This window comes from Caloenas nicobarica, chromosome 30 (genome assembly GCF_036013445.1).
Source record: "Caloenas nicobarica isolate bCalNic1 chromosome 30, bCalNic1.hap1, whole genome shotgun sequence".
Lineage (NCBI taxonomy): Eukaryota > Metazoa > Chordata > Aves > Columbiformes > Columbidae > Caloenas > Caloenas nicobarica.
Window position 1 is genome coordinate 789,119 of NC_088274.1, and position 27,549 is coordinate 816,667.

At 52.9% G+C, this 27,549-nt stretch overlaps 2 protein-coding genes across 2 annotated transcripts; one reads left to right on the top strand and one right to left on the bottom strand.

The window, feature by feature from the left end:
• Positions 1–2,723: 2,723 nt before the first annotated feature.
• Positions 2,724–3,356, top strand: LOC135999818 (olfactory receptor 14J1-like; the record flags this gene model as incomplete). The annotated part of the gene is made up of 2 exons (XM_065653394.1): positions 2,724–3,185; positions 3,342–3,356. Coding segments are annotated over 2 exons (477 nt in total), but the record flags the coding sequence as incomplete, so codon positions are not given.
• A 1,241-nt stretch (positions 3,357–4,597) lies between these two features.
• LOC135999820 (olfactory receptor 14J1-like) lies at positions 4,598–18,098 on the bottom strand (the record flags this gene model as incomplete). The annotated part of the gene is made up of 2 exons (XM_065653395.1): positions 4,598–4,702; positions 17,637–18,098. Coding segments are annotated over 2 exons (567 nt in total), but the record flags the coding sequence as incomplete, so codon positions are not given.
• Positions 18,099–27,549: the final 9,451 nt, after the last annotated feature.

Below are 27,549 nucleotides of genomic sequence, written 5' to 3' on the forward strand. Positions count from 1 at the left end.
TTTGATCTGGACTGTTGCTGTGCTTGGAGGCTGCTGTCCTTGAAGACCAGATGAACTAATTTCTGCCACCCTGCCTTGGCAGTTTATTCCATCCGTGTCACAGCTCTGTCTGCAACACTGACAGCTCCAGCTCAGCCAGTCAGGTCCCTGGCTGAGGACATTGCCTCCCATCTGGGCTGAACCACCCCAGCTGTGGCACCAGCCCAGCTCTGACCTGCCCCAAGGAAACCTGGTACCAAGTGTCCAAGAGCCCATGTGTGCAAAGGCTTTGCTTCAGAGCACTGACATGACATGGCCAAAGATTGCTAGATGTCTCTCTACTCCTAGGAGTATAAAACCAGAATAAAATGCCTAAATTCCTTCAACTGAAGATGTTCCTCGCCCAGCTTGGAGAAATTAGATCCTTTGCTGTAACATTCCTGGTGTCCTGTCTAATGATGGGACAAGAAAAGATGATTCTCATATCAGTTTATTTTTTAATGCAAAGAACACAATGCTGGAAAGAGGTGTCTCTGCAGAAGAGAGAAAATCAACATCACTGATTACTTCATTTCGTTTCCAAGAATGTGCCTCTAGAGCCCCAGGAACACCACAAGGGAGCCCAGAGGGGCCAGAGAAAGGGACATCATGGGCTGCTCCTGTGCTGCTGAGCTGGGCTGGGCTCCTGGGACAGAGGGAGCTCATGGCAAGCGGCAGCGCTGCAGAGAGACAGCTCTGCCCAGGAGCAGCTCTTCTGCAAAGCGCAGCAGGGCTGAGAGCTCTGCCTGCAGCACCGAGGGGACAGGAGCCAGGCACAGAGAGGGGAAACACAGTCTGGAGTGGGAGGACAGATGAGAGCTCACTTGGAGAAAAATCTTCTCAGATATTAAGCCTGTGGCTGCAGGGCATTGCATCTGCAAATCTTGGGAGGATCTCAGAAAGCTGTCACATTGCAGAGCCTGCAAGAGATGTAAGTACAGCTCTCAGAGATTCTCTGGTGAAGAGGAGGAGGATGTGCTGCAGAGCAGGGATTGCCTTCTGCACTGTCAGAGTGACAAGACATGAATGCTGCGTTCTCCCAAGGATGGCTGTGGGGTGTAAATGCAAATGTGCAGGCAGGGGTGCCCAGGGCTGTCCTGCAGAGCAGGGTCCCGGCACCCCAGGGCTGTGCCGGGGCAGGGACTCTGCCGCCTGCCAGGGTCAGCGCTCAGCCTGCCCGGGGAGATCCCAGCAACACTGAGGGGAGAAGCTGTGGGTGGAAGGAGCGAACCCCGGCAGGGCAGGGTCCTTCTGCTGCTGCGTTCTCCATGGGTAAGGGCTGCTCACAGCTCCAGCTCACTGCAGACTGCTTCCAATTGGAGGTTTCAAGGAGAAGATCTATACAGGTATTACTATAAAGATAAGGAGCTTTCCTGAGTCTGTGCTTTGCGTTTCCTATTCCAAGACTGGGGGGAGGGAGAGGGGTGTAGAAAAGAATAAATGCAAAAGGAGTTCTCAAGTTTTAACAAGTCTCTGAGACTCCTGAACTGCAGCTCTGAGTGATCAGCACATCTGCCAGAAGCCTCAGAACATCCCTTCAGCCACTCCTCTGCCCATGGACAGCAGCAGCATCACATCTGCTGAACCCATCAGCCTTAGGCTGACCTGTCCTTTTTTCCAACCTGCAAACCTCTGCTCTCAGCAGTGCCTGGGGGCTTTTCAGGGTAACATGGCAGTGTGATCAGCCTCCATCTCAGCAAGGTGCCAGCCCAGGGCAGCTGGAGCAAGACAGAGGGACAGAGCAGCTGCCCTCACTCTGCACTGACCCACAGGCATTCTCCTGCCTTGCAGGACTCACTCTGTTCTCCCTGAGTGCAGCAGAAATGCTGAGGGTTTATGACATCCAAGTACACTCTCCAGGGGAATTGCAGGATTGGACTAGATGATCTTTCGACATCTGTTCCAATCTCTAACACTCTGTACTCAGTGAAGCTGTAAAAACCGAAACATTTCAAATTTCATTTTACCATCCTGTTTCATTCTCGGGATAGTGCAGATGCTGACAGGCCCTTCTCACCATCAGCAGTTTCAGATGACAACTTTGAACCCCAGGACTGGCCCCTGCCCCCCGTTGCCATGTCCCCCTGCTGCAGAGCAGGGCTGACTCCTGGGCAGCCAGCAGGCACAGGCCCTGCTCCTCACGGCACCTCCAGCCAGCACCACCCAGGGCTCAGCCACGGAGCTGAAGGAAGGTCTGGAAAAGGACAAGGGTGTGGAGCAGGGGAGGGTGTGTGAGAAATGGCTTTGATTTTGCTCAGAGAAGTCTCCCCTAACGTGTCACTGTCATTCCGTCCTCTGACAGTGTCCATGACCAGAGCCAGCAAATGTCCAACAGCAGCTCCATCACCCAGTTCCTCCTCCTGGCGTTCCCAGACACACGGGAGCTGCAGCTCTTGAACTTCTGGCTCTTCCTGGGCATCTACCTGGCTGCCCTCCTGGGCAACGGCCTCATCATCACCACCATAGCCTGTGACCAGCACCTCCACACCCCCATGTACTTCTTCCTGCTCAACCTCGCCCTCCTCGACCTGGGCTCCATTACTACCACTGTCCCCAAATCCATGGCCAATTCCCTCTGGGACACCAGCTCCATTTCATATAGAGGTTGTGCTGCCCAGCTCTTTTTTTTTCTTTTCTGTGCTGCAGCAGAATATTTTATTCTCATGGTCATGTCCTACGACCGCTACGTTGCCATCTGCAAACCCCTGCACTACGGGACCCTCCTGGGCAGCAGAGCTTGTGTCCACATGGCAGCAGCTGCCTGGGCCACTGGGTTTCTCTATTCTTTGCTGAACACGGCCAATACATTTTCACTGCCGCTCTGCAAGGGCAATGCCCTGGACCAGTTCTTCTGTGAAAACCCCCAGATCCTCAAGCTCTCCTGCTCAGACACCTACCTCAGGGAAATTGGGCTTATTGTCTTTAGTGTCTGTTTGATTTCTGTGTGTTTCATTTTCATTGTGCTGTCCTATGTGCAGATCTTCAGGGCCGTGCTGAGGATCCCCTCTGAGCAGGGACGGCACAAAGCCTTTTCCACGTGCCTCCCTCACCTGGCCGTGGTCTCCCTGTTTGTCAGCACTGCCACATTTGCTCACCTGAAGCCCCCCTCCATCTCCTCCCTTTCACTGGATCTGGTGGTGTCTGTTCTGTACTCTTTGGTGCCTCCAGCAGTGAACCCCCTCATCTACAGCATGAGGAACCAGGAGCTCAAGGATGCTGTGTGGAAACAGATGACTGGATTTCTTCTGAAGCTATAAAGTGTCTCTGTCTTCTTCTACATAAGAGTTATAGTCTAACTCATTGAAGGTTCATCCTGTCTGCAGTACGTTTTTCTCTAGTTCTATTTATTGTGATAATGTTGTAATTCCCTCTGCAATTCACTGCCTGCTTTTCCTTTCTCACTGAGTGGCTGTGTCAATGCGGAATGGTGCTCTCTGTGTATAAGCAAAATAAAGAGCCCTTCAGCAAATACTTTTCTGCTGACATCCTAACTCCAACGCCTTTTTGGAGCTACGGGGATAGTTCCTGTGTGCATGGGTGGAGGGGAAAAGAGTCCAGCCTGGCAGCACTGCCAGGGAGCACCAGCGCTTGGCCTTCCAGAGCTGTTCTCGTTCCACTCCCACACTCTCCTTCTCATCCCTTGTGTTGGTGCAAGGCCTGAGTGCTCTGGCAGCCTGGTCACCGTCCTGCTGTGTGTGAGTCCTGTGAGCGCAGGCAGGGACAGGCAATGGGCACTTGTGTGACAGAGCTGGCCTCAGAACAGCCTTTCCAGATGTCAAGGTGATCTCCTCAGGGCAGGGCCTGAAGGTTTGGCTCTTCCTACGAAGTTTCTCTCAAGAAGATTCCCATTACACTGACTGAGAGATTGAAAAAGCGAAAAACTGTAGGCCTGCAGGGCTGGGCACACAGCAGTGTCCTCTCACAGCCAGGCCTCCTGCCAGAGACCTGCAGGACCAGCAGAGCAGGGTCTGGGCTGTGCCCCTGTGCACTGGACACCCTGAGGAAGCTGCCCCAGGGCATCGTCATGGGCTGGCCCCTCACAACTACCATTTCCAGCCCTGGGCTGTCACATCAGCTTGGAAAGTTTATTCGTGAATGAGCAGGTCAGCCGTCCATGTTTGCCTTGTACAGAGGAGAGTACAGCATCCACATCATGTACGTGAGCAGAAATGCCATCAGGTATTCTTTGGGGTTCCATGAATGCCTCTGAGAGAGACAGTTTCTCAAGGTCACCTCATGTCCTTCCCTCGGCCTTGCACACCCACATCCCACGGTCCCAGGAAGAGCCCTGAGCCGTGTGTGAGGGACAGGATCACCCTCCCCATTGCCTGGAGGTCAGGGCTTCTCCTTTCTGCTTCAGAAAGCAAACCAAGGGGTTTCTCAGCATCAGAGCCACCTGCACAGGGCCTTGGCCTCCCTGCCATCACAGCCTCCAATTATCTGCTCTAACGAGCCTCTGGGGAGGCTTTGTCAGGAACAGCCCTCAGTGGGGCCCATTAATGCTTCAAGGAACTTTGGGGTTTGCTTTTGCCTTTGGCTCCTTGAGAGCTTTGTTGAGTCTCTTCTCAGTACCTGAGGTTCATGGACTCAGCCTCAAATATACCATGGGCTCATTAAAAGGCCCCAAGCCCTCAGAAGCTGTGTCTCTTCCATCATTTTCGTCAGGTACTGAAGACTCGTAGAGCTAATTAGAGAAGTTTCAGGGGGGCAGGTAAAGAGGATATTTAGAATGAGGAAGTTGGACAGGTGGGAAAAGCAGTCCCTCGAGGCCAGACACGGGATGGACATCCTTGCTCCTCACCTCTCCAACCTCCCTGTTTTGCTCATTGGCCCCCTGGCAGTTACATCACTTTTCTTTACATCAGATTTTCCACTCAAGTTGGCACCTGATTGTTACAGCTTCTCTCCATGAATTACTTCATGCTTTCCTTAGAGATCTGGATTTAAATAGGCACAAAGAGGCTTTTTTAATTGGCAAAAGCAAAAAAGATAATGAGAAAGAAAACACAACACAACATAATGAACAATAAAATATACTCTATCGTTAGTTTAAGCAACTTCCAGTGAGGTCCATCACCACAATTGAAGAGTTGCCTACAGGGAGTATGAGAGCAATGGCTGAAAGACAATTCAGCTTTACCTGCCTGAAGCTCAAAGCAGGGAGAGAGGTGAGAGGGATCTGAATGAGCAAAGAGTGAGAGGAGAAGAACCTCTGGAGAACAGTGGAAAGTGCAAATGTCCAGACAGGCTTCTGAAGACACGACTGCAGACATGGTGGGTTGAATAAGGACAGGTAGAAACACCTGGATGTTCAGGGGATTAAATACACAGTATCATAGGCAGAGTTCTGGAAATACAAGCACAGGGTAACTACAATATTTCTTCTCCTGCAATTCATACATATTGTAAAAATCCATATTTTGGCAGGACAGAAATTCATGGACATTTTATTTAAAATATTGAATCATTTTAGCTGATGAGTAAGTTGTGGTTTTGTATTGTTTGTTTGTTTGTTTTTTGAAGAACTGAGAGCAGTTCTCATGTTTTCAGGCAGAGCTCCATGGTCTGACCATAAGCCCCCAGTTCAAACCTCCAGAGCCCCCAGGGTACCTGAGGTATCTGCCTGGGACTGGCAGTTATCACACAAGACTGATAGAGCCCTGTCACTTCCATCATGTACATCTGGTTTTCAACACTTGTACACTTAATTAGATAAGTTTCAAGGGTGGAGTGAAGGAGGAAGGTACAGAAAGAGCACTTAGAAGAAGTGATAGGAGAATTCTCCCATTGATACTGATGCAGAGTGTCCCCTGAGGAGGTGTGGACAGGAAGGAGCAGCAGTCTGCCTGAGGTCCATCACTGTATGGAGAACCTGCTCCTCACCTCCCCAACCCCGCCATGTCTCTCTGTACTCTTGACTGTGCTAGTGGAAAATATTCATCCATATGACACACATAAGGTTTAGATCCCTCCCAGAGATCTCCTCATCTCCCCAGTTAGCCCAGAAAGAGACAAACACACACACACACACAAATGGGTCTGGGATGGACTATTCTTGAGCTCGAACATCACAGAATCATAGAATATCTCGAGTTAGAAGATCCCCATAAGGATCAACGAGTCCAGCTCCCTGCTGCTCGCATGACCACATAACACTAAACCACAAGACAAAGAGCATCGTCCAGACACTCCTTGACCTCTGACAGGCTGGGAGCCGTGACCACTTCCCTGGGGAGCCTGTTCCAGTGACCGACCACCCTCCACTGAAGAACTTCCTCCCTGATGCAGCCTCATTCCATTTCCACCTGTCCTGTTCTCACTGGTCACCCGAGACAGGATATTGGCCCCTCACCTCTGCTGCCTCTCTGAGGAAGGTGCAGACTGTGATGAGGGCTGTCCTGCTTTTCTTTAAAACAAGACTAATTCTCTTTTGGTGAATTTTCCTTTCAGCTTAAGCTCTTCTAAGTAACTGCATATTTCTGCAGTTGGATGCATGTTTTTCAAACACCGTCTGCTCCACAGCTGACAATGGCCAATATTGACAGTTTTACTGAGCTAACAGTAGGGCTGGTATGCAGAAAAGGCCTAGGACTATATTTTCTTGCCATAGCAGCCAACATCACTGATGAATCTCTTATGTCGCATAAGTGAGGGGGGTGTACTTGCAGGGAGGGGTGGACAGAACAAGTGATGCCAATTGAAAACCGAGTTGTTCCATGCCATCCACGTCATGCACAGTTTAAAGCTGGGAGATCACAAGGGTCTCAGGCTCTTGGTCCATGGCCAGCATCTCAAGAGGAGCCTACCCGTTGTCCTGCCTGCAACCCTGATCCTGGTTCCAGTCCTTGCATCCTTGAACCCAGTTCCTGTGCACTGCCGAGTCCAGTCCAGGACTTCCTGATGTCTTCCCTGCAGCCTCTGCTGTGACACCAGCCCCTGTGGCAGCATTTTGGCTACTCTGGGAAATACAATATTGGTTTTGTATATTTTGCCTTATTTGTCTCATTATTAGTATTATGACGAAAGTTTTCATTTTTGTTGTTTTATTTTTTAAAACTTTCCAACTTGTAAGTCTCTCTCCCTTTTCCTCCTTTTCCCTTTCCTTAGTGGGGAAGGGAGTGTGGTCAAGAGAGAACATCCGCCACACTTTATTGTTGCCACTGTGCTCGGTGCTGGTGAGGCCACAGCTTGAAACCTGTGTTCAGTTTTGGCCCCTCATCAGAAGAAGGACATTGAGGCACTAGAGAGAGTGCAGAGGAGGCGACAAAGCTGCTGAGGGGCCGGAGCACAAGTGTGATGAAAAGCAGTTGAGGGAAGTGGTGGGTTCAGCCTGGAGAACAGGAGGCTGAGGGGAGACCTGATCGCTGTCCAAAACTGCCTGAAAGGAGGTTGGAGCATGGAGGGTGTTGGTCTCTTCCTCCAAGGAGCAAGTGATAGGACAAGAGGAAATGGCCTCAAGTTGTGCCAGGGGAGGTTTAGACTGGAGGTCATTAGGGACATGGGTTAGTACTAGAGTTGGGTTATGTTTGGACTCCATGAACCTGAGGCTCTCTTCCAACCAAAGCGATCCTATGATTCTATGGAGAGATGATCTGAAGGCAGGCTGGCAGCAGACTCTGAGCCTGTGCCGGGGGTGGGCACATCTGGCTCCTCCCAGCAGGATTTTGGAAAGTCCCTTCCCAGCTGTGAGCGCCAGGACAAGGGCACGGGGCAGAAACAGCCCCCACCCCTGAGGGCCCTGGCCCCCAACTGGCCTCTGTCCCCAAACTACTCAAACTGCTGAACAGGCTCTCCCTCTACCTGAATGATCTTCAGTTTTAAGAAAATGCCAAACAAACGTGTGCTTCTGGATGAGGATGGAGCAGGTTCAGGTCCAGGACCAGGGCTGCTGCAGGAGCAGGTGTCTCCAGCACAGACAGGCTGGGGGGACCTGTCGACCTCAGCACCCCTGGGCCCCACCATGGCCCAGTTCAGCAGCCCTGGGCCCGAGGGCTCAGCCCAGGGACAGCCCCACAACCAGGGTCAGAGCGGTTCCTGCTGCTGCCCCGAGGGTCACCAGCCCCAGTCAGCCCTGGGCCAGAGTGCAGGTGTCTGAGCTGGGCTGGAAAACAGCTCATCGGGAGGAGGCGATGGGAGAAGGTGCAGCGTGTGTGTGGCAGCGGGGATGAACTGACACCCTCACTTTGGTATCTGCATCCGTGCTGGGCTTGCACATGGACTAAGCCCCAGCTCAGAGCACAAATTGCTGTTGCCAGCCCTGGGTGCCAAGCGCTGTTGCTGCTCTCTCCTCCCTGGTGTGACTCGAGGAAACGACTGCCCTGCCTGCTCCTGCCTTGGGATTGGGGAACTCGGGGTCAAATGGTAAGACAGACTCATGTGGTTATGGGATCTCTGAAGTGTCCTGAGATTGCTTTGCTAATCACTCTGTAACGGTTCCTGAGCTATTAATTCGATTATAGGCACAGAGAGGCAAATGAGGCATGAACCAACTTTCCAGTTAAGGTGTCCTTCTTAGAAAAAAACACACTTCCATTTTCACATCGGCAACACACTGAAAGATGGACACTGAAGCAGCATCTGCCTCTTGTGAAAACAGGTAACAACAGATGGTTCCATTGATCCTTAGTTGCTTCCTGCACAGGAAAACTCTCCATTAATTTAATCTTTGGTGTACAGGCAGGGCCTTGCTGATGTTCCTGTGGAGGCAGCAAGCATGTGGATGTCAGGCTTTCTGCAGATTTGTGACTGAGTTTTCCTGTTTTCCCTAATAAGGAAAATCTTGCTGTGGACTCCTGAAGTCTCCCATAAGCTGATGGGTTGAGAGAAGGACGGGGAGCTGCAGTTAGCTCAGGGAGGACCAGTCAGCATCACAGGCAAAGCAGACTGGAACTCGACTTGGTGAACATTAATTGAATTTATTGATAGATGAAACTGGCACCTCTCCCCCGTCTTTGGGCGGATCACCGTGCACCCTGAACCGATACAGGCAGGTGTGGTCCGGGTGGCCCCAGTTGCTCAGCACTTGCAGCTGGATGTAATTCACGACCCCAGGGAGCTCGTTCTGAAACGACAAGAAGAAATGAGTTGCCTTTTCCTCTCTGGTACGTGACCACTGACAGAAGTGCCGCAGCGACGGCCTCGTTCAACAGCTTCCTTCCAGCTGCCCCGCGAGGGCTTTGGACCTGTCGTGGTCAAGATGTTCTTGTCCTGCTCTAGCTCATTGGGCCATGAGAACTAGTAAAGGAAGAAGCAGCACCCAGATGCCTCAGCAAATATACTGGAAAGTTCTCGCTTGCTTTGGGGCACAGGCTTCCACAGTCAGAAGACCCAGTGGTGGTGTCAGGAAAATAGCTCATTGCCTTCTCTAGAAAGCCAAGGAAACAGAATGGCCTCCCTGTCACTGCTCACTGCCAGCACCAACAGAATCCTCAGGAAGCCCAGTATTTCTGGTCTTTAACTGGCAGAGCAGCAGTTGTGCATCCTACGGGATGTGGCCTCTTGTATGCACTTGGGCTCCAGACAGTCAAGCTGATTCTAGTTTCAACTGTGGCGCTTCTAAGTGCTGAAGTTTAAACCCAAAATGAAAGAGAAAAAGACTGGCAGTCCAGCCATATGCCACCAGGAAGTTAAATCAGAAGAAAGGCCAGCGTGGCACACGTTCAAGGACAGGGCTGCCTGTAGCCCTTTGGCAGGGAAGCCTCTCCCCATCCAGCCGCATTTCTCCTCCTCTCCTACAGTTCTCCCCCTCTTTGTCCCCATACCTTCAGCTGGAAGGTCTGACTGGGATTCAGTGGTGCCAGGAAGGTGAACCGTCCCAGGAATGTTCCCTGCTCGTCGTGTTCTTCCTTGAAGCCCTACAGAAGGACAGGGGTAGAGAAAACAAGAGCGTCTGGTGCAACATGGCAAGACTGAACTTCAGTCGGTGAAGTACAGTGTTATTTCGGCTACGTAGTCCAAGGACCATGAGCACAAGGAAAAGACGAGAAGCTGCAGGTGGGCAGCACGCCACACTTGCCTACTCAACGAGTCCAAGCTGCCAGTCAGAAAAGGAGCAGACGCTCCCAGTGAGAGGGAGGTAACCTGAGGATTACAAATGCCACTGGCATTGGAAGCCAAGAAGGTCTAGGACCATGCACTATCCAGCTCCTTTTCCCTATGGCTCCTGGAGTAGCCTCTTGCCCCAGAAGCTTCCTTTCGAGTGGTCCATTGAATAAAAGAGGAATACAATGGGAAGGGAGCGACTCCAAGGAGCCTGTTTGTTCTGAGAGCCAGGAGGAACCTTCAGGCCACTCCACTCTCAGAACCATCTTCACCCCCTGTATAGAAGTGCTGTGCAACCCCCTGCCCCCCACTCCAGAGAAATCACTTACGTAGACAGCAAAGTCCTTTGGAGCTCCAGAGACACTTTCTCCATGGAACGCTGTCCCCGACACATGGTCCATGCTGACTGCTCTGGGAATGACTGGCACAGACAGCTTGATGAAGACCTGTCCTTGACTTCCTGGGAAGGGCCAGCAGCTTCCAGGATGATTTTCTGGCTGAACAAAGAAGAAGAAACTACATTGACATGGAGAAGGTTGCCCTGGCCCTCTCCCAGAGCTCTGCAGGCACCTCTGCCCTTCTCCTTCTGTGCCGTGCTGACAGTTTGCACAGCGACTGGGCAGACACAGACTGCAGGAGCAGCCTGGCCTGGTAGAAGCTCCCACCGAGAACCTGGGGCACTCTGGGACAGGAAATACTCAGCAGGGAGACACAGGAGGAGAGCAGGTCCATGCGAGAAGGAGGCAGGAGAAGAAGCTTCGAGGAGCAAAGACGGGGGGAAAGGCAACTCTAGAGCAGCGTGTGTGGTTCATCCTCCCGACCCTTGTTTTACTGCTTCTTGGTGCTCCTACCTCAAGAACAAGCTCAGGGGACCTCATGTAATCCATCACCGGCATGGAGTACAGGAAGACTTTGGCTTTGTCATTCCGGAGGGATGGAGAAGTCCTTGAATGAATGACAGCAGCCCCTGGAAATTCAAACATGAGCAGAATCATCAGGCAGTGTTGGGAGCAATATTGCACTGTTGACTTGAAAAAGCTTCTCAGTTGGCATCCATGTCCTACAGTGGGTTCCCCTCTTTCTTACTGGAATGACCCCTCTAGAACACACAGCAGGGAGTCCTGGGGCTGTGCAAAAATACAAGAACGTGAACCAGGCTTTCTGTGCTTCCCATGGGGTCTGGCCCATTACAGGCTCTGTCAGTGGGGGCACTTGTAGGGCACAAGGTGACCCTTGACTTCTCGCCCTTCTCTCCTACCCCTGGGCACGTTCCAATGGCCATCTTGTCAATCTGGACAGGAAGCGCTTTGGAACTGGTTTGTTTGTACAGCGTCACGATACCTGCTGATTTTAGGGCGTAATCAGGCATTGGAACCTGCATTTCTTCCAGCTTCTCCAGGGCTTCATTGATGATCTCCTGAACCGCCTGGGAAGGAACACAAAGGAGAGCGCCTGTTGGAAGGAAAAGGAAGGGGGCAAGCAGCTCCCCTGCAAGGCCAGCCAAGGTGAATGGGGACAAGGCCCATATCAGATGGAAGGAACAACTAAATTGCCTGGAAGCCTCCCAGGTTTGCTCTGCTGTGCTTGATGGGATCAGAAAGGGGGGCTGCTCACTCCAGTGCTCTGAATGCTGGAGCTGCGGGAAGGGGCTTTTCCCATGGAGAGGCCCCAGGCCAGGCAGCACAGAGAGACAAGGAAGCGTGGCCATGACAGCACTTGTTCCAGCAGCACCAGCCTGTTGGCTGTGACAGGGAATGGAGTAGGATACGTGCCGGAGGGAGGATAAAACCCCTGAGTAGATCCTTCTGCCTTGTGCCCTTACCCGTCCGGTAAAGCCTGGGAGCCTTCCCTGCTTCACGCCTTCATGGAGAGCCCGCTCAGCCACATCCTTTGTGCTCCAGCGCAGATTATAAAGCTGTTCCTGGAGCTTTCCGAGCTGGTCTGGCAGGGATTTGGTTTCGCTCAGGTGTCCTAGCTCCGCCACAGTGCTCCAGAGCATTAAGGTGCCAAGCTGTCCCACGTGGAAAACACCTGTCAGACACACACTGGAGCTTAGAACTTGGTCTAAGGCTGGGTTTTGCCTCGGGCTGCCCTCTCCCCTTTCTGTGTCTCTCCCAAGTGCCGTAGTTGTCTCTCCTCTTATTGTCTTTGACAGTGGCCATCATGGCGTATGGGCTCCACGAGAGATGGATGTTCCCTGCCCTGGACTGTGCTCCTTGTCCTGCAGAAGATTTTCATCCCCCTGGGGCAGGAGAGCTCAGCCACAGCCTCTCCCTCGGCTGAAGAGAACTGGCTTAGCCCTCCTGGGGAAGGCAAGTCACCCCTTCCTCACCCCCACACCCGTCCCGCTGGAGCAGGGACTGGCACAGCTCTGTCAGGGGCTTTCTGCTCTCAGCTGAGCTCCTCTGGTCACAGAGGGGGAAGCGGACCAGGGCAGGATGGAGCCCTGAGTTCATCCTAAAGCACCGTCCTCAGGTCGGAGCTCTGCAGAGACTCACCGAGAGAGAACAGGCCGAGAAGCAGCACCAGGATTGTTGCCTTCAGTGCCTTCATCTTCCTGCAGAACAACAAGGAGGAAAAGGCTGGTGAAGCTGGCAGTTCCCGTGCAGATCAGCAGCAGACTGGAGAGCAGCAGCAGGGACTGCAGCCCTTGAGCCTGGCGTTCCTGGCGTGTGCGTTGGCTTGGTCCTGCACCAGCTTGAGTCACTGCTGGGGTTGTCACCAGCTGCACCAGTGGGGGATTTGTCATGGCAGCGATTGTTTCGTTAGGGACAAAGGGCTCAAGATTGACTCTGGACTAAGAGCAGGAGTTGCAACAAGAGCTGTGGCCACAGTTCACATCTGATGGGGTGGACAGGTATTCTTTGGAAATGGAAGGCACATGATGAACGCTGTTTCTCCTGCCCACCACCCGATGGGCACTTGTGCTGATCCTGTTCTCCACCCTCTCAAGAGAAGGTTCAGCCTGTGCCCCTACGGCAGGCTGTATCGGGGCCACTGCTTGGGACTCCCTCCATGTGATCCAAAATAGACCTGTCCCTCATTCTGCAGAGATCAAAGGCTTTCTGGGCCTTGCCCCTGTGGTCATGAAGAGGCTGAAAGGCGGCTGCTGCCTTCCACCAGCTCCAGAGCGAGCTCTCAGGCTGCCCTCGTGTTCCTCTCCTGTCCACCCTCCACCCACCCCAGCTGATGAGGTGGAAAACACACCTGGGCAAAGGGGAGGAGGATTTTTCAAACATACCCGTTCAGACCTTCAACCTTTTCCGTCTGCCTCTTGGTACCTGCTGAGGTGCAGGTAACAAGCATCTGGCTCGCTCACGAGTGAACCAAAAGCTCTGCGATCTCAGTTCCCTCAAGATCGAGAGTGACAAAGGCGCAGGGAGACCCCTGCTTTTATACCCTGCTGTGCCGACCTCAGCGCTGATGCTGCTTTGTGACATCAACGGCAGTGAGTGATGTCACAATGGAAGAGGCTGCGCCGCATTGGGAGGCAAAGTCCAACCTGACAGGAGCGGGTTTTGCAGTCCTCTCTGCAAGGGCAGAAATCCTGCACCATAGAAAGATTGGAAAGGTACAGGAACATGTTACTCTCAGAAAACAGACTCTGTCAACCACTCTTCCTCTTGCTTACTGAAGTTCAGATGGTGTGAGAAAAAAAAAAAAAACACCACAAAAAAGCAAGATTCTTGTTCTTATTTTATGGAGCCCATTATACCAGCCACTCAACAACTACACCCGGCTCTGCCGTCTGCAGGAGGAGACCAGCTCCTAAATGATCCCCAGCCCTACAGACACAGAAAATGAGATGGGCAGCACCACAAAGGGAAGGAGAGACAAAGACAGGGGCAGGGAGCAGGACAAAGGGGTGGAAGAAGAAAAATGTAGTAATGGTTCAGGACTGAGATGAAAAAACAAATTAAAAATACACTGGGACTGGGATGGAGTGACAGAGAAAGGGCAAAGGAACAGGGGGCGGGACAGCACTGAAGGAATAAACAACTGTGGTGGGCAGTGGGACAGAGAGATGGAGAGAGGAAAAACAGAGCAAGAGAGAGAGGAAAGAAGGGGCAGCAGCTGGACAGGGGGATACGGTGAGAAAAGATGGGACCGGGAACAGAACAGAAAGGAAAGAAAAAAAAGGACAAAAAGACAGCAAGAGGGGAAAATGCACAATCAAGCAATCAGGTCAAGAAGCCGACACCGGGGGGGCAGCAGCTGGGGAGAAACCGGGGACACCAGAGACCCTGATGAAGACTCTCGAGTACCAAGGATGGACTTCAGCAAAGTTATGGCGGGTTTATGGAAATAATTTATGTTTGATGCATTAACTAAGCAGGAGAAACAAATGAATATGCAAGAGGTGTATGTAAGAAATACCAAGAAGTGAGAATCACACGCACGCTCGATCAGAGCAGCAATCTTGCGAGTGTCCGGCGCTGTAACTAAAGTGCTGCTTTTACCACTTTCCAAACCGTGTTAAAGAACCTTTTTGCCGACTTTTCGGTACCATTTCCCCCCGCCCAGGAGAACAAGGCCAGAGCAGCCCACGCACACCTGAGCCAGATGCAGCAACAACATCCCCAGGGCCCCAGTTGCAGGAAAAAGGGCCCCAGGGCTGGGCCGGGGGCTGCTCAGCCTTGGGGCAGCTCCACGGGCGCCACGGCAAAGCTCAGCCTGGCCGCCCGCAGAGCCGCCGCCTCCTCAGCCTGGGCTGCGCCGCCATTGGGCGGGAGGGCTGTCAGTCTCCTCCCCTGAGGTGATGTTTCCTGTGATTGGCTCGTTGCGAGTTGTCCCAGACTCCTCCTATCAGGTGATGGGTCAGGTCGCTTGTCAATCATCCATGTGCTGCACTCCCGCCAGCTGTGATTGGTGCAGCCAGCACGGCCCGCCCCTGAACGCTGCCCAGCTCGGTCAGCTCTCGCCACCTTTCCTGCAGGCCTCAAAGCTGGATTGGCTGGGTACATATCAATCACATGACTTGCCCCACCTCCTCAAATGTATTGGCTGTCCTGGGTCCCCTGAACTCCCCATAGACTTCCGGTTGGCTGTTGCCAGGCAACGAGCTCCACCCAAACATGAAACTGTGGGCCCTGATCAGAGGCCGTGGGTGATAAAAGACACGTTGGGACCCCGAACATGAGGATTTGGGCCCCAAGAAGGAGGCTCTGGGCACTCAAAAGGACGGGCAGATGCTGCAGGTGGCGCTTTGGGCCCTGAACACGAGGGGACCCTCTTGGTTCCCACCCGAGCTGGGTTTGGTGCCCGTGACCCCACGGAACAGACACCTGTGCTGTCCGGAGTGGCCACGGAACAGACGGAGCCTAAAGCCACGGACTCCATGAGCTCAACGGGGAGTTGTGACATTTCATGGACGTTTCACAGGGCGGCCCATGGGCTGAGGGCAACTGTGTGTGTGTGACATCAAAGGGTGGGCAGGGGAGCGGTGGTTGGTGAGGACGTGTTGGATCGTGTGGGACCTGAGCCTGATGCCCATGGGGTGGAACAAGGGGTGGAGAAAGGACCGTCGTGTTGAACCCCAGCCGGTAACTGAGCCCCACGCAGCCGCTCGCTCCCTCCCCGCAGCGGGACAGGGGAGAGAAACGGAAAGGTAACAGTGAGAACACTTGTGGGTTGAGATAAAAAGAGTTTAGTAATTGGAATAAAAAAAAAAAAAAAAAAAAAAGAAATTAAAGCAATTGAAATTAAAATATGCAATATTAAAAATTATACCTATGATAATGAAAAAGAAAATACCAAACAGAAACCTAAAAAAGCCATAGAATCATAGAATTTCCTGAGCTGGAAGGACCCACAGGATCATCAGGTCCAACTCCTGTCCCTGCACAGGACACCCCACAGTTCACACCGTGTGTCTGAGGACGTTGTCCAGTCTCTTCTTGAACACTGTCAGGTTGGGGCCGTGACACCTCCCTGGGGAGCCTGTTCCAGTGTCCAGCACCCTCTGAGTGAAGAACCTTTTCCTCATGTCCAACTGACCCTCCCCTGGCACATCCTCCTGACATTCCCTCGGGTTCTGTCATTGGTCACTAAGGAGAAGAGTTCGGTTCCTGCCCCTCCAGCTCCTCTTGTGAGGAAGATGTAGACCGCCAAGAGATCTCAGTCTCCTCCAGGCTGAACAAACCCAGGGACTTCAGCTGCTCCTCAGATGCCGTCCCCTCCAAACTCTTCCCCAACTTCGTAGCCTCTTCTGGACACTCTCCAGTAGCTTTATCTCCTTTTGATCCTGTGTCCCCAGCCCTGCACACAGTGAATGCTGCAGGTGAGGCCGCCCCAGCGCAGAGCAGAGCGGGACAATCCCCTCCCTGCCCGGCTGGCCGTGCTGTACTGGATGCACCAGGACACGGGTCCCTCTTGGCTGCAGGGACACTGGTGGCTCATGTTCAACTTGCCATTGACCAGAACCCCCAGATCCCTCACCGCAGAGCTGCTCTCCAGCATCTCGTCCTCTAGTCTGTCTGTACAGCCAGGGTTGCCGTGTCCCAGGTGCAAAATGGTACCCCCGGAATATCTGACAGCATTTGTGCTTACTTGGGTTCATCTTTCCTCATGTACATGACATTCATTCTCACATCTCATTTGTACAATGCAAACATGGACTTCTGACCCACTCATTCAGTGTCTTTCCATGGAGGGAGAAAGAACCTCTCTGAGCTGGGGTGAGAGGCCAGTGCTGGAGATGGATTTTGTGAGGGATTGGTCCATGATGATTGGGGCAGATTGCATTGGGGGTCCAGTGCACAGGGGCACAGCCTAGACCCTGCTCTGCTGGTCCTGCAGGTCTCTGGCAGGAGGCCTGGCTGTGAGAGGACACTGCTGTGTGCCCAGCCCTGCAGGCCTACAGTTTTTAGCTTTTTCAATCTGTCAGCCACTGTAATGGGAATGTTCTTGAGAGAAACTTTGTAGGAAGACATAAACCTTCAGGCCCTGCCCTGAGGAGATCACCTTGCCATCTGGAAAGGCTGTTCTGAGGCCAGCTCTGTCACAGCAGTGCCCATTGCCTGTCCCTGCCTGCGCTCACAGGACTCACACACAGCAGGACGGTGACCAGGCTGCCAGAGCACTCAGGCCTTGCACCAACACAAGGGATGAGAAGGAGACTGTGGGAGTGGAACGAGAACAGCTCTGGAAGGCCAAGCGCTGCTGCTCCCTGGCAGTGCTGCCAGGCTGGACTCTTTTCCCCTCCACCCATGCACACAGGAACTATCCCCGTAGCTCCAAAAAGGCCTTGGAGTTAGGATGTCAGCAGAAAAGTATTTGCTGAAGGGCTCTTTATTTTGCTTATACACAGAGAGCACCATTCCGCATTGACACAGCCACTCAGTGAGAAAGGAAAAGCAGGCAGTGAATTGCAAAGGGAATTACAACATTATCACAATAAATACAACTAGAGAAAAAAAGTACTGCAGACAGGATGAACCTTCAATGAGTTAGACTATAACTCTTATGTAGAAGAAGAGAGAGACACTTTATAGCTTCAGAAGAAATCCAGTCATCTGTTTCCACACAGCACCCTTGAGCTCCTGGTTCCTCATGCTGTAGATGAGGGGGTTCACTGCTGGAGGCACCAAAGAGTACAGAACCGACACCACCAGATCCAGTGAAGGGGAGGAGATGGAGGGGGGCTTCAGGTAGGCAAATGCACCAGTGCTGACAAACAGGGAGACCACGGCCAGGTGAGGGAGGCAGGTAGAAAAGGCTTTGTGCCGTCCCTGCTCAGAGGGGATCCTCAGCACGGCCCTGAAGATTTGCACATAGGACAGCACGATGTAAATGAAACACAGAAATGCTACTAATATACTAACTGCAAGAAGCCCAAGTTCCCTGAGGTAGGCATCTGAGCAGGAGAGCTTGAGGATCTGGGGGATTTCACAAAAGAACTGGTCCAGGGCATTGCCCTTGCAGAGCGGCAGTAAAAATGTATTGGCCGTGTGCAGCAAAGAATAGAGAAACCCAGTGGCCCAGGCAGCTGCTGTCATGTGGACACAAGCTCTGCTGCCCAGGAGGGTCCCGTAGTGCAGGGGTTTGCAGATGGCAATGTAGCGGTCGTAGGACATGACCGTGAGAAGAAAATACTCTGTTGAAATGGAAAAGACAAACAAAAATAGCTGTGCAACACATCCTGTGTAGGAGATGGCCCTGGTGTCCCACAGAGAGTTGGCCATGGACTTGGGGACAGTGGTGGAGATGGAACCCAGGTCGAGGAGGGAGAGGTTGAGCAGGAAGAAGTACATGGGGGTGTGCAGGTGCTGGTCACAGGCTATGGTGGTGATTATGAGGCCGTTGCCCAGGAGGGCAGCCAGGTAGATGCCCAGGAAGAGCCAGAAGTGCAAGAGCTGCAGCTCCCGTGTGTCTGTGAATGCCAGGAGGAGGAACTGGGTGATGGAGCTGCCATTGGACATTTGCTTTTCCTGAGCATGGGGCAGTGTCATGAGAAAAAAAAAAAAGACAGTGAGAAGCCAGGGGAAAGTCCTCTGACAATAATCAAACCAACCCCCATAGACCCTCCCCTGTTACACACAGACACCCTTTTCTTTTTCTAGGAGAACTTTCTTCAGCACTGTGGCTGGAGCCCTGCTTGGTGCTGGCCAAATGTGCAACCAAAAGCAGGGCCTCTGCCCATGGGCTCTCGCTAAGTCAGCCCAGCCCTGCTGAAGTGCAGTCAGGGAACGGTGGGGACTGTCCTGGTTTTGCTAACATAGAAGGGCTGTCAGCACTTGCTTTCCCAGCGGTAAGTAACAGAGATGGTGAATGAAGTTTAGGAGTTCCAGGGTTTTTACACCTCCCGCCATGGTCACTGCAAATTTTGTTGGGTGTCATAAACCCTCAGCATTTCTGCTGCGCTCAGGGAGAACACAGCGACTCCTGACCTGAATGCCTCTGGGTCAGTGCAGAGTGAGAGCAGCTGCTCTGTCCCTCTGTCTTGCTCCCATCTGCCCTGGGCTGGCACCTTGCTGAGATGGAGGCTGATCACACTGCCATGTTACCCTGAAAAGCCACCAGGCACTGCTGAGAGCAGAAGGATGCACCTCAGGCCACAACATGACTAACCCTTTCCCAGGTCTCAGTACCCCACATTTACTCCAGGACACACATGGCTCATTCCCCAGCCCCACAGACTGCATTGCCCAGAGCCCCACAGGGCAGAGGAAAGCTGGGACACGTGTTCCCATGGACACAGCTGCAGGAAAGGACCCACAAGATCAGGCTGTGACTGCAGCTGAAACTCCCATCCCCAGAGAGCCTGACAGCAAGAACCAGATCACAACAACAGTGACCCAGAGCAGTGGAGCAAGAAGGAAACTGCGGTGAGGGTGGGTGTGAGAGAGGCCAGGGCAGAGGCAGCCGGGCACTCAGACAGCGTCACCCTTCCCCAGCTGTGCAGCCACCTCCCACACACCAGCATTGCCGGGCAGCTGCTCTCAGCCCCTGTGCTCTGCAGAGGGAACTGGAGCTCTGGCTGCACAGGAGCTGGTTCATGCCTTGGAGCCCCCGGCCCTGAGGGCAGAGGCTTTGCTGGGTGAGAGAGGAGGTGAGGGGGCTGCTCACAGGAGGGATCTGCATTGGAGGGCTTTGTACAGAGTTTCCCGCATTCTCCCTCCTACAACATTTCTGTTTTCATTTTCCTCTCCTTCCCAGATCATATCCTTGCTGCAGGGAGATTTTCCTCCTGGGAGGTGTTTCCCTGTCCATATCTTTTCCCTGTCAGCACTCACAGACCATCCCACCCTCTGTGCCCTCACTCTGGCCCTACAGATCCTCCCTGTTTGCAGGGCACTGCCTGGGGGCATCTTCCTGTTTGCTGCATGGAAAACAGGACAGGTCAGCCTCAGGCTGGTGGGTTCAGCAGATGTGGTGCTGCTGCTGTCCATAGGCAGAGGAGTGGCTGAAGGGATGTTCCGAGTCTTCTGGCAGATGTGCTGATCACTCAGAGCTGCAGTTCAGGAGTTTCAGTGACTTGTTAAAACTCGAGACCACCTTCTGCATTTATCCTTTCCTACACCTCCCTCCCCCCAGTCTTGGAAGAGGAAACTGAAAGGACAGACTCAGGAAAGCTCGTTATATCTACAGTAATAACTCTATAGACCTTGTGCTTGAAACATCCAATTGGAAGTAGTCTGCAGTGAGCTGGAGCTGTGAGCAGCCCTGACCCATGGAGAACCCAGCAGCAGAAGGACCCTGCCCTGCCGGGGGTCGCTCCTTCCCCCCACGGCTTCTCCCCTCAGTGCTGTTGGGATCTCCTCGGGCAGGCTGAGCGCTGACCCTGGCAGGCGGCAGAGTCCCTGCCGCGGCACAGCCCTGGGGTGCAGGGACCCTGCTCTGCAGCACAGCCCTGGGCAGTCCTGGGTGCTCCCCCTGCAGTCACCCTCAGCAGAAGGTGCCATCATGCCCTTTCCCACTGACAGGGCAGCAGGGAAGCTCTGCTCTGGAGTGTGTTCTTCTCTACAACAGAGGTAGTGTGAGAGAGACCTGACAGTTCCTGCAAACTGTGTCATGTGCCAGCTTTAGGAGATCCCTCCAGGAAATGCAGCTGCATTGTCCTACATGCAGAGACTTACCGTGTTAGGACTGTTAAGATTTGTCTCTCAATGAGCCCTCAGCCACCTCATACCTTACATTGCCTTTCCCCTCTCTGTGCCTGGCTCCTCTCCCCTCGGTGCTGCAGGCAGAGCCCTCAGCCCTGCTGCGCTTTGCAGAGGAGCTGCTCCTGGGCAGAGCTGTCTCTCTGCAGCGCTGCCGCTTGCCATGAGCTCCCTCTGTCCCAGGAGCCCAGCCCAGCTCAGCAGCACAGGAGCAGCCATGATGTCCCTTTCTCTGGCCCCTCGCGGCTCTCTCCAGGAGTCCCTGGGGCTCCAGGGGAACAGCCTTTGAAACAATCTCAAGTAATCAGTGATGTAGATTTTCTCTCTTCTGCACAGACACTTCCTTCCAGAATTGTGTTCTTTGTATTTAAAAATAAATTGATATGAGAATCATCTTTTCTTCTTCCGTCATTAGACAGGACACAAGGAATGTTACAGGAAACGATCTAATTTCTCTAAGTTTAGGGAGGAATATCCTCAGTTGAGGGAATTTAGCCATTTGATTCTGATTTTATACTCCTAGGACTAGAGAGACATTCAGCAATCTTGGGCCATGTCATGTCTGTGCTCTGAAGCAAAGCCTTTGCACACATGGGCTCTTGGACACTTGGTACCAGGTTTCCTTGGGGCAGGTCAGAGCTGGGCTGGTGCCACGGCTGGGGTGGTTCAGCCCAGATGGGAGGCAATGTCCTCAGCCAGGGACCTGACTGGCTGAGCTGGAGCTGTCAGTGTTGCAGACAGACCTGTGACATGGACGGAATAAACTGCCAAGGCAGGGTGGCAGAAATTAGTTCGTCTGGTCTTCAAGGACATCAGCCTCCAAGCACAGCAACAGTCCAGATCAAAACTCGGTCTAGACGTGTAAGGCAATACAAGGAACAGTTAACTAAAAAATAGAGACACGGGGTGGCCACTGATGAAATTAATAAGGGAAAGAGTTGAGAATTTCTTTGTCCTCTTGTCCTCCATCTTCACCAGCAAGGTCTCTCTGGACTCTGTGACTGGAGGCAGAACAACCAGCAGTGGATGGAGATCAAGTCAGGGGTCACTGGCACTAACTTAATCCTTTCCAGTCTGTGGGACAGGAGGGGCAGCATCCAGGAGCTGAGACAGCAGGACCATGTCACAGTGAGGCCACTCTCCACCTTCTTGGAAAGCTCATGGAGACTGGGGGGACTCCCTGACCACTGGCAGCTCTCACACATTGTCTGCACTTCTCAAAAATGGCCAATGGGTGAGAAGGAGAACTAAGGGCTGTGCCCCAGAACATGTCCACTGGGACCCCATTTCGGGGTGTCTGGAAGAGAAGGTGACGGGGTTTACCCAGGGCAGGTTGTGTCTGTCCATCCTCTCTGCTCCCTGTGAGGAAAGGACAGGGTTGCAGGACGTGGGGAGAGCAGTGGTGGTCTGTTACCTGGCAGTCAGCAAGGCATTCAGCATCATCCCCCACAATATTCTTGTGTCCAAGGAAGGATAACAGGATCTGCATTGGTGTGTAAGTAGATGCGTCTCCAGTAGATTGACTGGAGACTGGAGACAATCTGGATAGTTGGGCTTGGAAAGGTGCTATAGAAAGGGAGAAACTTCCCAATCCTGAGGACAGTCAAGCACTGGAAGCTGTTTCCCAGGAGTGCACATCCACTCTACCCCAGAAAGTGTCCAAGATGTGTTTGGATAAAGCCCTGAGTACTCTGGTCTGACCCTGCTTTGAGCAGGAGGTTGGTCAAGAAACCTCTCGAGGTCTCATCCAGCCTGAATGATGCTGTCCTTTCATCCCCTTCATGTGTTCAATTCAGGGAGAGCTCTCAGGATCTCTCTGACTAGAGGAATAATTCACATGAGGTCCAGGGCTGCTTTACAAGTGCCCCCAAACAGTCCTGACCACATCTTGTGCATACCTTTTCATTTGCCCTAACCTAGCATCTTCTTTTTTGCTATGTCCTCATGCCCACCTTGTTGTCCAAGTCTTTGCTTCACCAGCCTCCAGGGACAGGGACCTCGACTGGTTGTTTCCTTCACAGCTGTGTCAGTGATGGCCCTTCGTGGGGTCCCAAACACCCTCAGAACCTTGGGGTTTGCTTCTGCCTTTCACTTCATTAGAGCTTTGTTCATTCTCTCAGTAGCTGCATTTCAGGATCACAGCACCAGAGGGCTCACTAATATATAAAATGCCCTTTCATGGCAATCCTCTGTGCATCATTTTCCAAAGGGCTTCAAGTCTGGTGTGGGTGATTAGAGAGATTTCAGGAACAGCCAAAGAGAGAGCATTTCCATAATAAATAGCCATAAACCAGTATTTCTTCTGTTTCCTACCCTGCTCGTCCTTCCCTCCCTTTCCAGAACAGGTGGTCTCAGCAGTCTCCTGTTCATATTGATCTGGAGCGTCTCCTGATAAAGACTGAAGATGTCAGAAAAGTGGGTGCCTGAATCACCGCGTGAGTGAGGAGACAGGCCAGGACAGCTCAAGAGGAGTCACACTCCTCTGGACCAAGAGGTGGGTGTTCCTGGGAATGTCAGGTGCCACAGCACAGCGATACTTGTGTTCAGGGAGCTGGTGAAATGACCCATTTCCTTTTCTGTCATGGTGTCTGAGTTTGCTCAAGTAACTCCTGACTTGAGCCCCATCCACTCCTGGCTGTTCTCCAGACTCCTGCCTTCAGGAACAAAGCCCCAGGAGACCTTGCTGGTGAAGATGGAGGCAAAGAAGCCATGAAGTACCTCAGTCCTGTCTGCTTCTACTCTTACAAAGTTCAGCAGCAGGTCCTGGTTGATTATTTTACTGTAGGGAAGCAGTGTCAGCTCATCTGCCTGCCCTCAGCCTCCCCTGCAGGTTTCAAGTCCACGGCAGCTGTGGCATCATCGCCACATCAATGGAAAACGTTTCTAAATTCCTCCTTTACAGCTCAACACGCTCCCACCTCCTCTGTGTTGCCTTTTTCCCCTGGAGCTCCATCAGTTCAGATGAGCAGCCTCACAAGAAAAATGCTACTTCTTGTAGGTACTCAGAGAGATCATTCGCGTTCTTAGAGCAGGCTGTCCTGTAAGGCCTGTCAGATTTCCTGAGCTCCTTCAGCCTTCAGAGCTGCTTCCCTGGCACCACCTCTATCAGCGCCCCCAGTCATGTCAAAGTCTTCTCCTCTGGAGCCCACCAGCCTGTGCTCTGCTGCTGGCCTTCCTCCCTCCCCTCTGGTGCCTGGGACCCCACTGTTTCTGGTCACACCAGCCAAGGTGGACACTGATGTTCACATCCTCGACCAGCTCTGCCTTGTTTGCCAGTTCCAGATCCAGGTGAGCATCACCCTTGTTGACGCACCAGGCAGACATGTTAAGAACTTGGCCCAAGATCCTCTGTACTGTTGGCACCTGTTGCTTTGCCTGGCCAGTGAATACCAGGGCAATTACAATTCCCCGTAGGAACCTGCTCATTGACTGGAGACTTCCTCTGGTTGCTGATAGAACATCTTTTCCATTTCTTCTTCATGGTCAAGGAGTTTGTAAAATCCAACACGTTGTCACCCTGTATTGGGTTTACATGGCCAAGTCTTGGAACTGGGCTGAGTGTGGCTGTGCTAGAGTTGTCACCTCTCTGAGAAAACAACAGGAGTTTGACTGACATCAGACAAAGCCGATTTCAGCTGGCTCCAAGATGGACCCACTCCTTGACAAATCTGAGCCACTCAGTGATGCTGGCAGCACCTCTGTGATATTGTATTTGAGAAATGGTAAAAAACACTGCACAACAGCAGGTGGGAGAGAGGAGGCAGGGAATGTGAGGGAAAAAACACTGCAGACACCAAGGTCATACTCCATGGGACCCAAGTAGGTCCCTCAGCAGGCCAAAGCCTGCTCTCCTGAAATCCTGCTCTTTGCCTTGTTATCATCTTCCAGGAGCCTCAAGTCTCCTTTCTCATCCCTGACTGCTACATCCATGACCAACTCTTTCTGGTTTGTAGGTGTGAAGTCCCACAGGGCAGCTCACCTCACTGACTCCTCAGTCACCCGTGTCAGGAAGATGTTGTCAATGAGCTCCAAACTCCTCCTGCATGGCTGGTACCTTGCAGATATTGAGATATCTTAGGTCTGCTGTGAAGAAATGGCCCTGCAAACATGAGGCTTCTTTCATCTGTCTGAAGGAGGCCACATCTGATTCCTCTTCCTCATCAGTGAGTCTGTTGCTGATGTCCACCCACCACAACATTGCCCATGTTGTTCTGCCCTCTCATGCTGACTCCTCAGCTCTTCAGCTGATATTCTCTGTCCCCAGGCAGAACTCCACACATTCCTGCTGCTCCCTCACATAAAGGGCAACTTCCCCTCGGAGTCCAGACCTCTGGCATGATGAGCACCAGACCCCCAAGACCCCCCAGTTTCTCCAGGAGGGGCTATTTGTAGTGCCCTGAAACTCCTCATGCTGTTATCTTTGGAGAGACACCCTCATCAGGACAAGCCATCTGCAGGTAAACATCAAGAGCTGACCACAAATGGATCTTCAGTTCAGGGAGAGTCCAGACCTTGAGAAACTTTGGGATTCCGCCATCTGAAAGCTCTGCAGGAGCCTTATGGGGGCAGGAGAATAACCCCATCCATCAGGACAGAGCAGGACCTGACACGCTGAGCAGGGACCCTGAGGAGAAGGGCCTGGGCACTACAAGGGCCGCCACACAAGCCCGTGCTGCACGCTCACCATGAACAAGGCAGCTGCACACGGGGCTGCATGAGGAGGAGCGTGGGGACCCAGACACCTGGAGTTCTCATCCCATTCGGTTCAGCACTGGTGTGACCCCACACACACGGGTGTGTGCCAGTGTGCGGCTTCCCAGTTTGGAGAGCTAGGGAGGAACTGGAGAGTGTAGGGCTCTGCCAAGGCAGGGTTCAGGACCTTGTGCACATGGTGTGGGATGCTGAGGGACCTGGGCTGCTTTGGCCCAGCAGCGCTGGGGAGGCTGCAGCAGTGTAGGAGGAGCCTGAGAGTGCTTGAAGGGTGGTTTCAGAGATGGTGGAGGTTTTCGTCATAGTGGGAAAGAGCTTGAGAAAGAAATAATGGCACAAAGTGCAACTGGGTAGGTTCCAGCTGGACATGTGGAGGAAGGAATGTGACTGGAAGGGCAGTGCTGTGGTGGAGCAGGTCACCCAGAGGGAGTCTGCATCAGCCCAAGGCTTTGTGCTTCAAGGAACAGCTGGGGAGGATGGAGAGAGATCAGCAAAGGAAGGAAGATGCTCAGTCAAGAGCAAGGTGGGGCAGCAGGGGGGATGTCTCCAGCCTGCAGGGAAAGAGGTGCAGGTCATGCCACAGCATAGCACAGGCTGTCGTGGAGATGATCACGGATGTAAAGAGGCTGAAAGACCCCAACAGATATGAGCTCCTTCTTCCCTTAGCTATGGCTGTTGTCTCCACCTCTGATGCCTGTGAGGAGACACCTTGTCCTTACAGCACAGGGGCCTCATGGCCTCCTTGTCCCCAGCCAGGAACCTGGGAGGTGTTGGACCATAGTCCTGCCCTTGGCCTTGCACAGCCCCACATCACACTGTCTGAGGAAGAGCCCTTTGCAACATGGGAGGGACAGGATTTGCCTTCCCAGGGTTGGGGGTCAGGGCTTGGCCCTTTGATTAATGAAACACATCCAGGTTTCCTGATCATCAGAGAGACCTTCACCTTGCTTTTCCTGACCTGTCATCTCCGCCTCCAGTTTCCTTCTCTAACCAGACGCTGGGGTCAGTTCCTCAGTAGTGTTCCTCAGTGGGACCCATTAACATTACAAGAGACGTTGGAGTTTGAGTCTGACTTGGACTTCTTGAGAAGTTTCTTCAACTTCCTCTCTGTGTCTGAGGTTCATGGACTCAGCGCCAAAGCCACCAGAGGGATCATTAAAGCGCCTAGGGCTGCTCCTGTGCTGCTGAGCTGGGCTGGGCTCCTGGGACAGAGGGAGCTCATGGCAAGCGGCAGCGCTGCAGAGAGACAGCTCTGCCCAGGAGCAGCTCCTCTGCAAAGCGCAGCAGGGCTGAGGGCTCTGCCTGGGGATCTCAGGGAGACGGGCAAGGCAGAGAGAGGTTAAAGGTGGTCAGGATTGGGAGGATGACTGAGAGCTCACTGGAGGAGAAATCTTTGCAGCCCTTGCCATGGTAAGTCTCTGGGTGCAGGGCAATGCAGCTGGAACTCATGGAGGCAACTCCTAAAACTGGCACAGCCACAGCTGGTGGGATCTGTAAGGACGGGGATCTTGTCAGGCCATTTCAAACAGCTGTGAAGCCGGGTGAGCACCCAGGGCTGCCCAGGGCTGTCCTGCAGAGCAGGGTCCCTGCACCCCAGGGCTGTGCCGGGGCAGGGACTCTGCCGCCTGCCAGGGTCAGCGCTCAGCCTGCCCGGGGAGATCCCAACAACACTGAGGGGAGAAGCCGTGGGGGGAAGGAACAGCGTGTGGCTGGGAAGGGTCCTGCTATGAAGTGAGTGCTGAGTGAGTCAAGGCTGCTCACAGCTCCAGATCACTTTAGGACATTCCCAGGAGACTCTTAAAGAAGCACAGCAAGACAGGGGCTCTGTGAAAGAGAAGGATCCTATTTATCAGTCTCACATTCTCAGTTATCTATGTGGCCAATGGGACAGAGAAACTCATGTCTCAGTTCAGGTGGAGGCACTGAAATTCCAAATCTGTTACTCTTAGCAGTGCATAAACCTGTGAGTATCAGAAATCAACACACCCTATCTTCCAGACAGCATCAGGATGACTTTTCCAGCCTCATCAGGGCTGGTCTGGTGTCAGAGCTGGCCCACACAGAGCTGCCCCTGGGCAGTGCCGGCTGCTGGGAGGGGTCTGCGGGGCAGAGCTGAGCACACAGCGGCTGGGATGGGGTCTGTGACACTGACAGGAGGAGACCTGGGCACAGAGACACA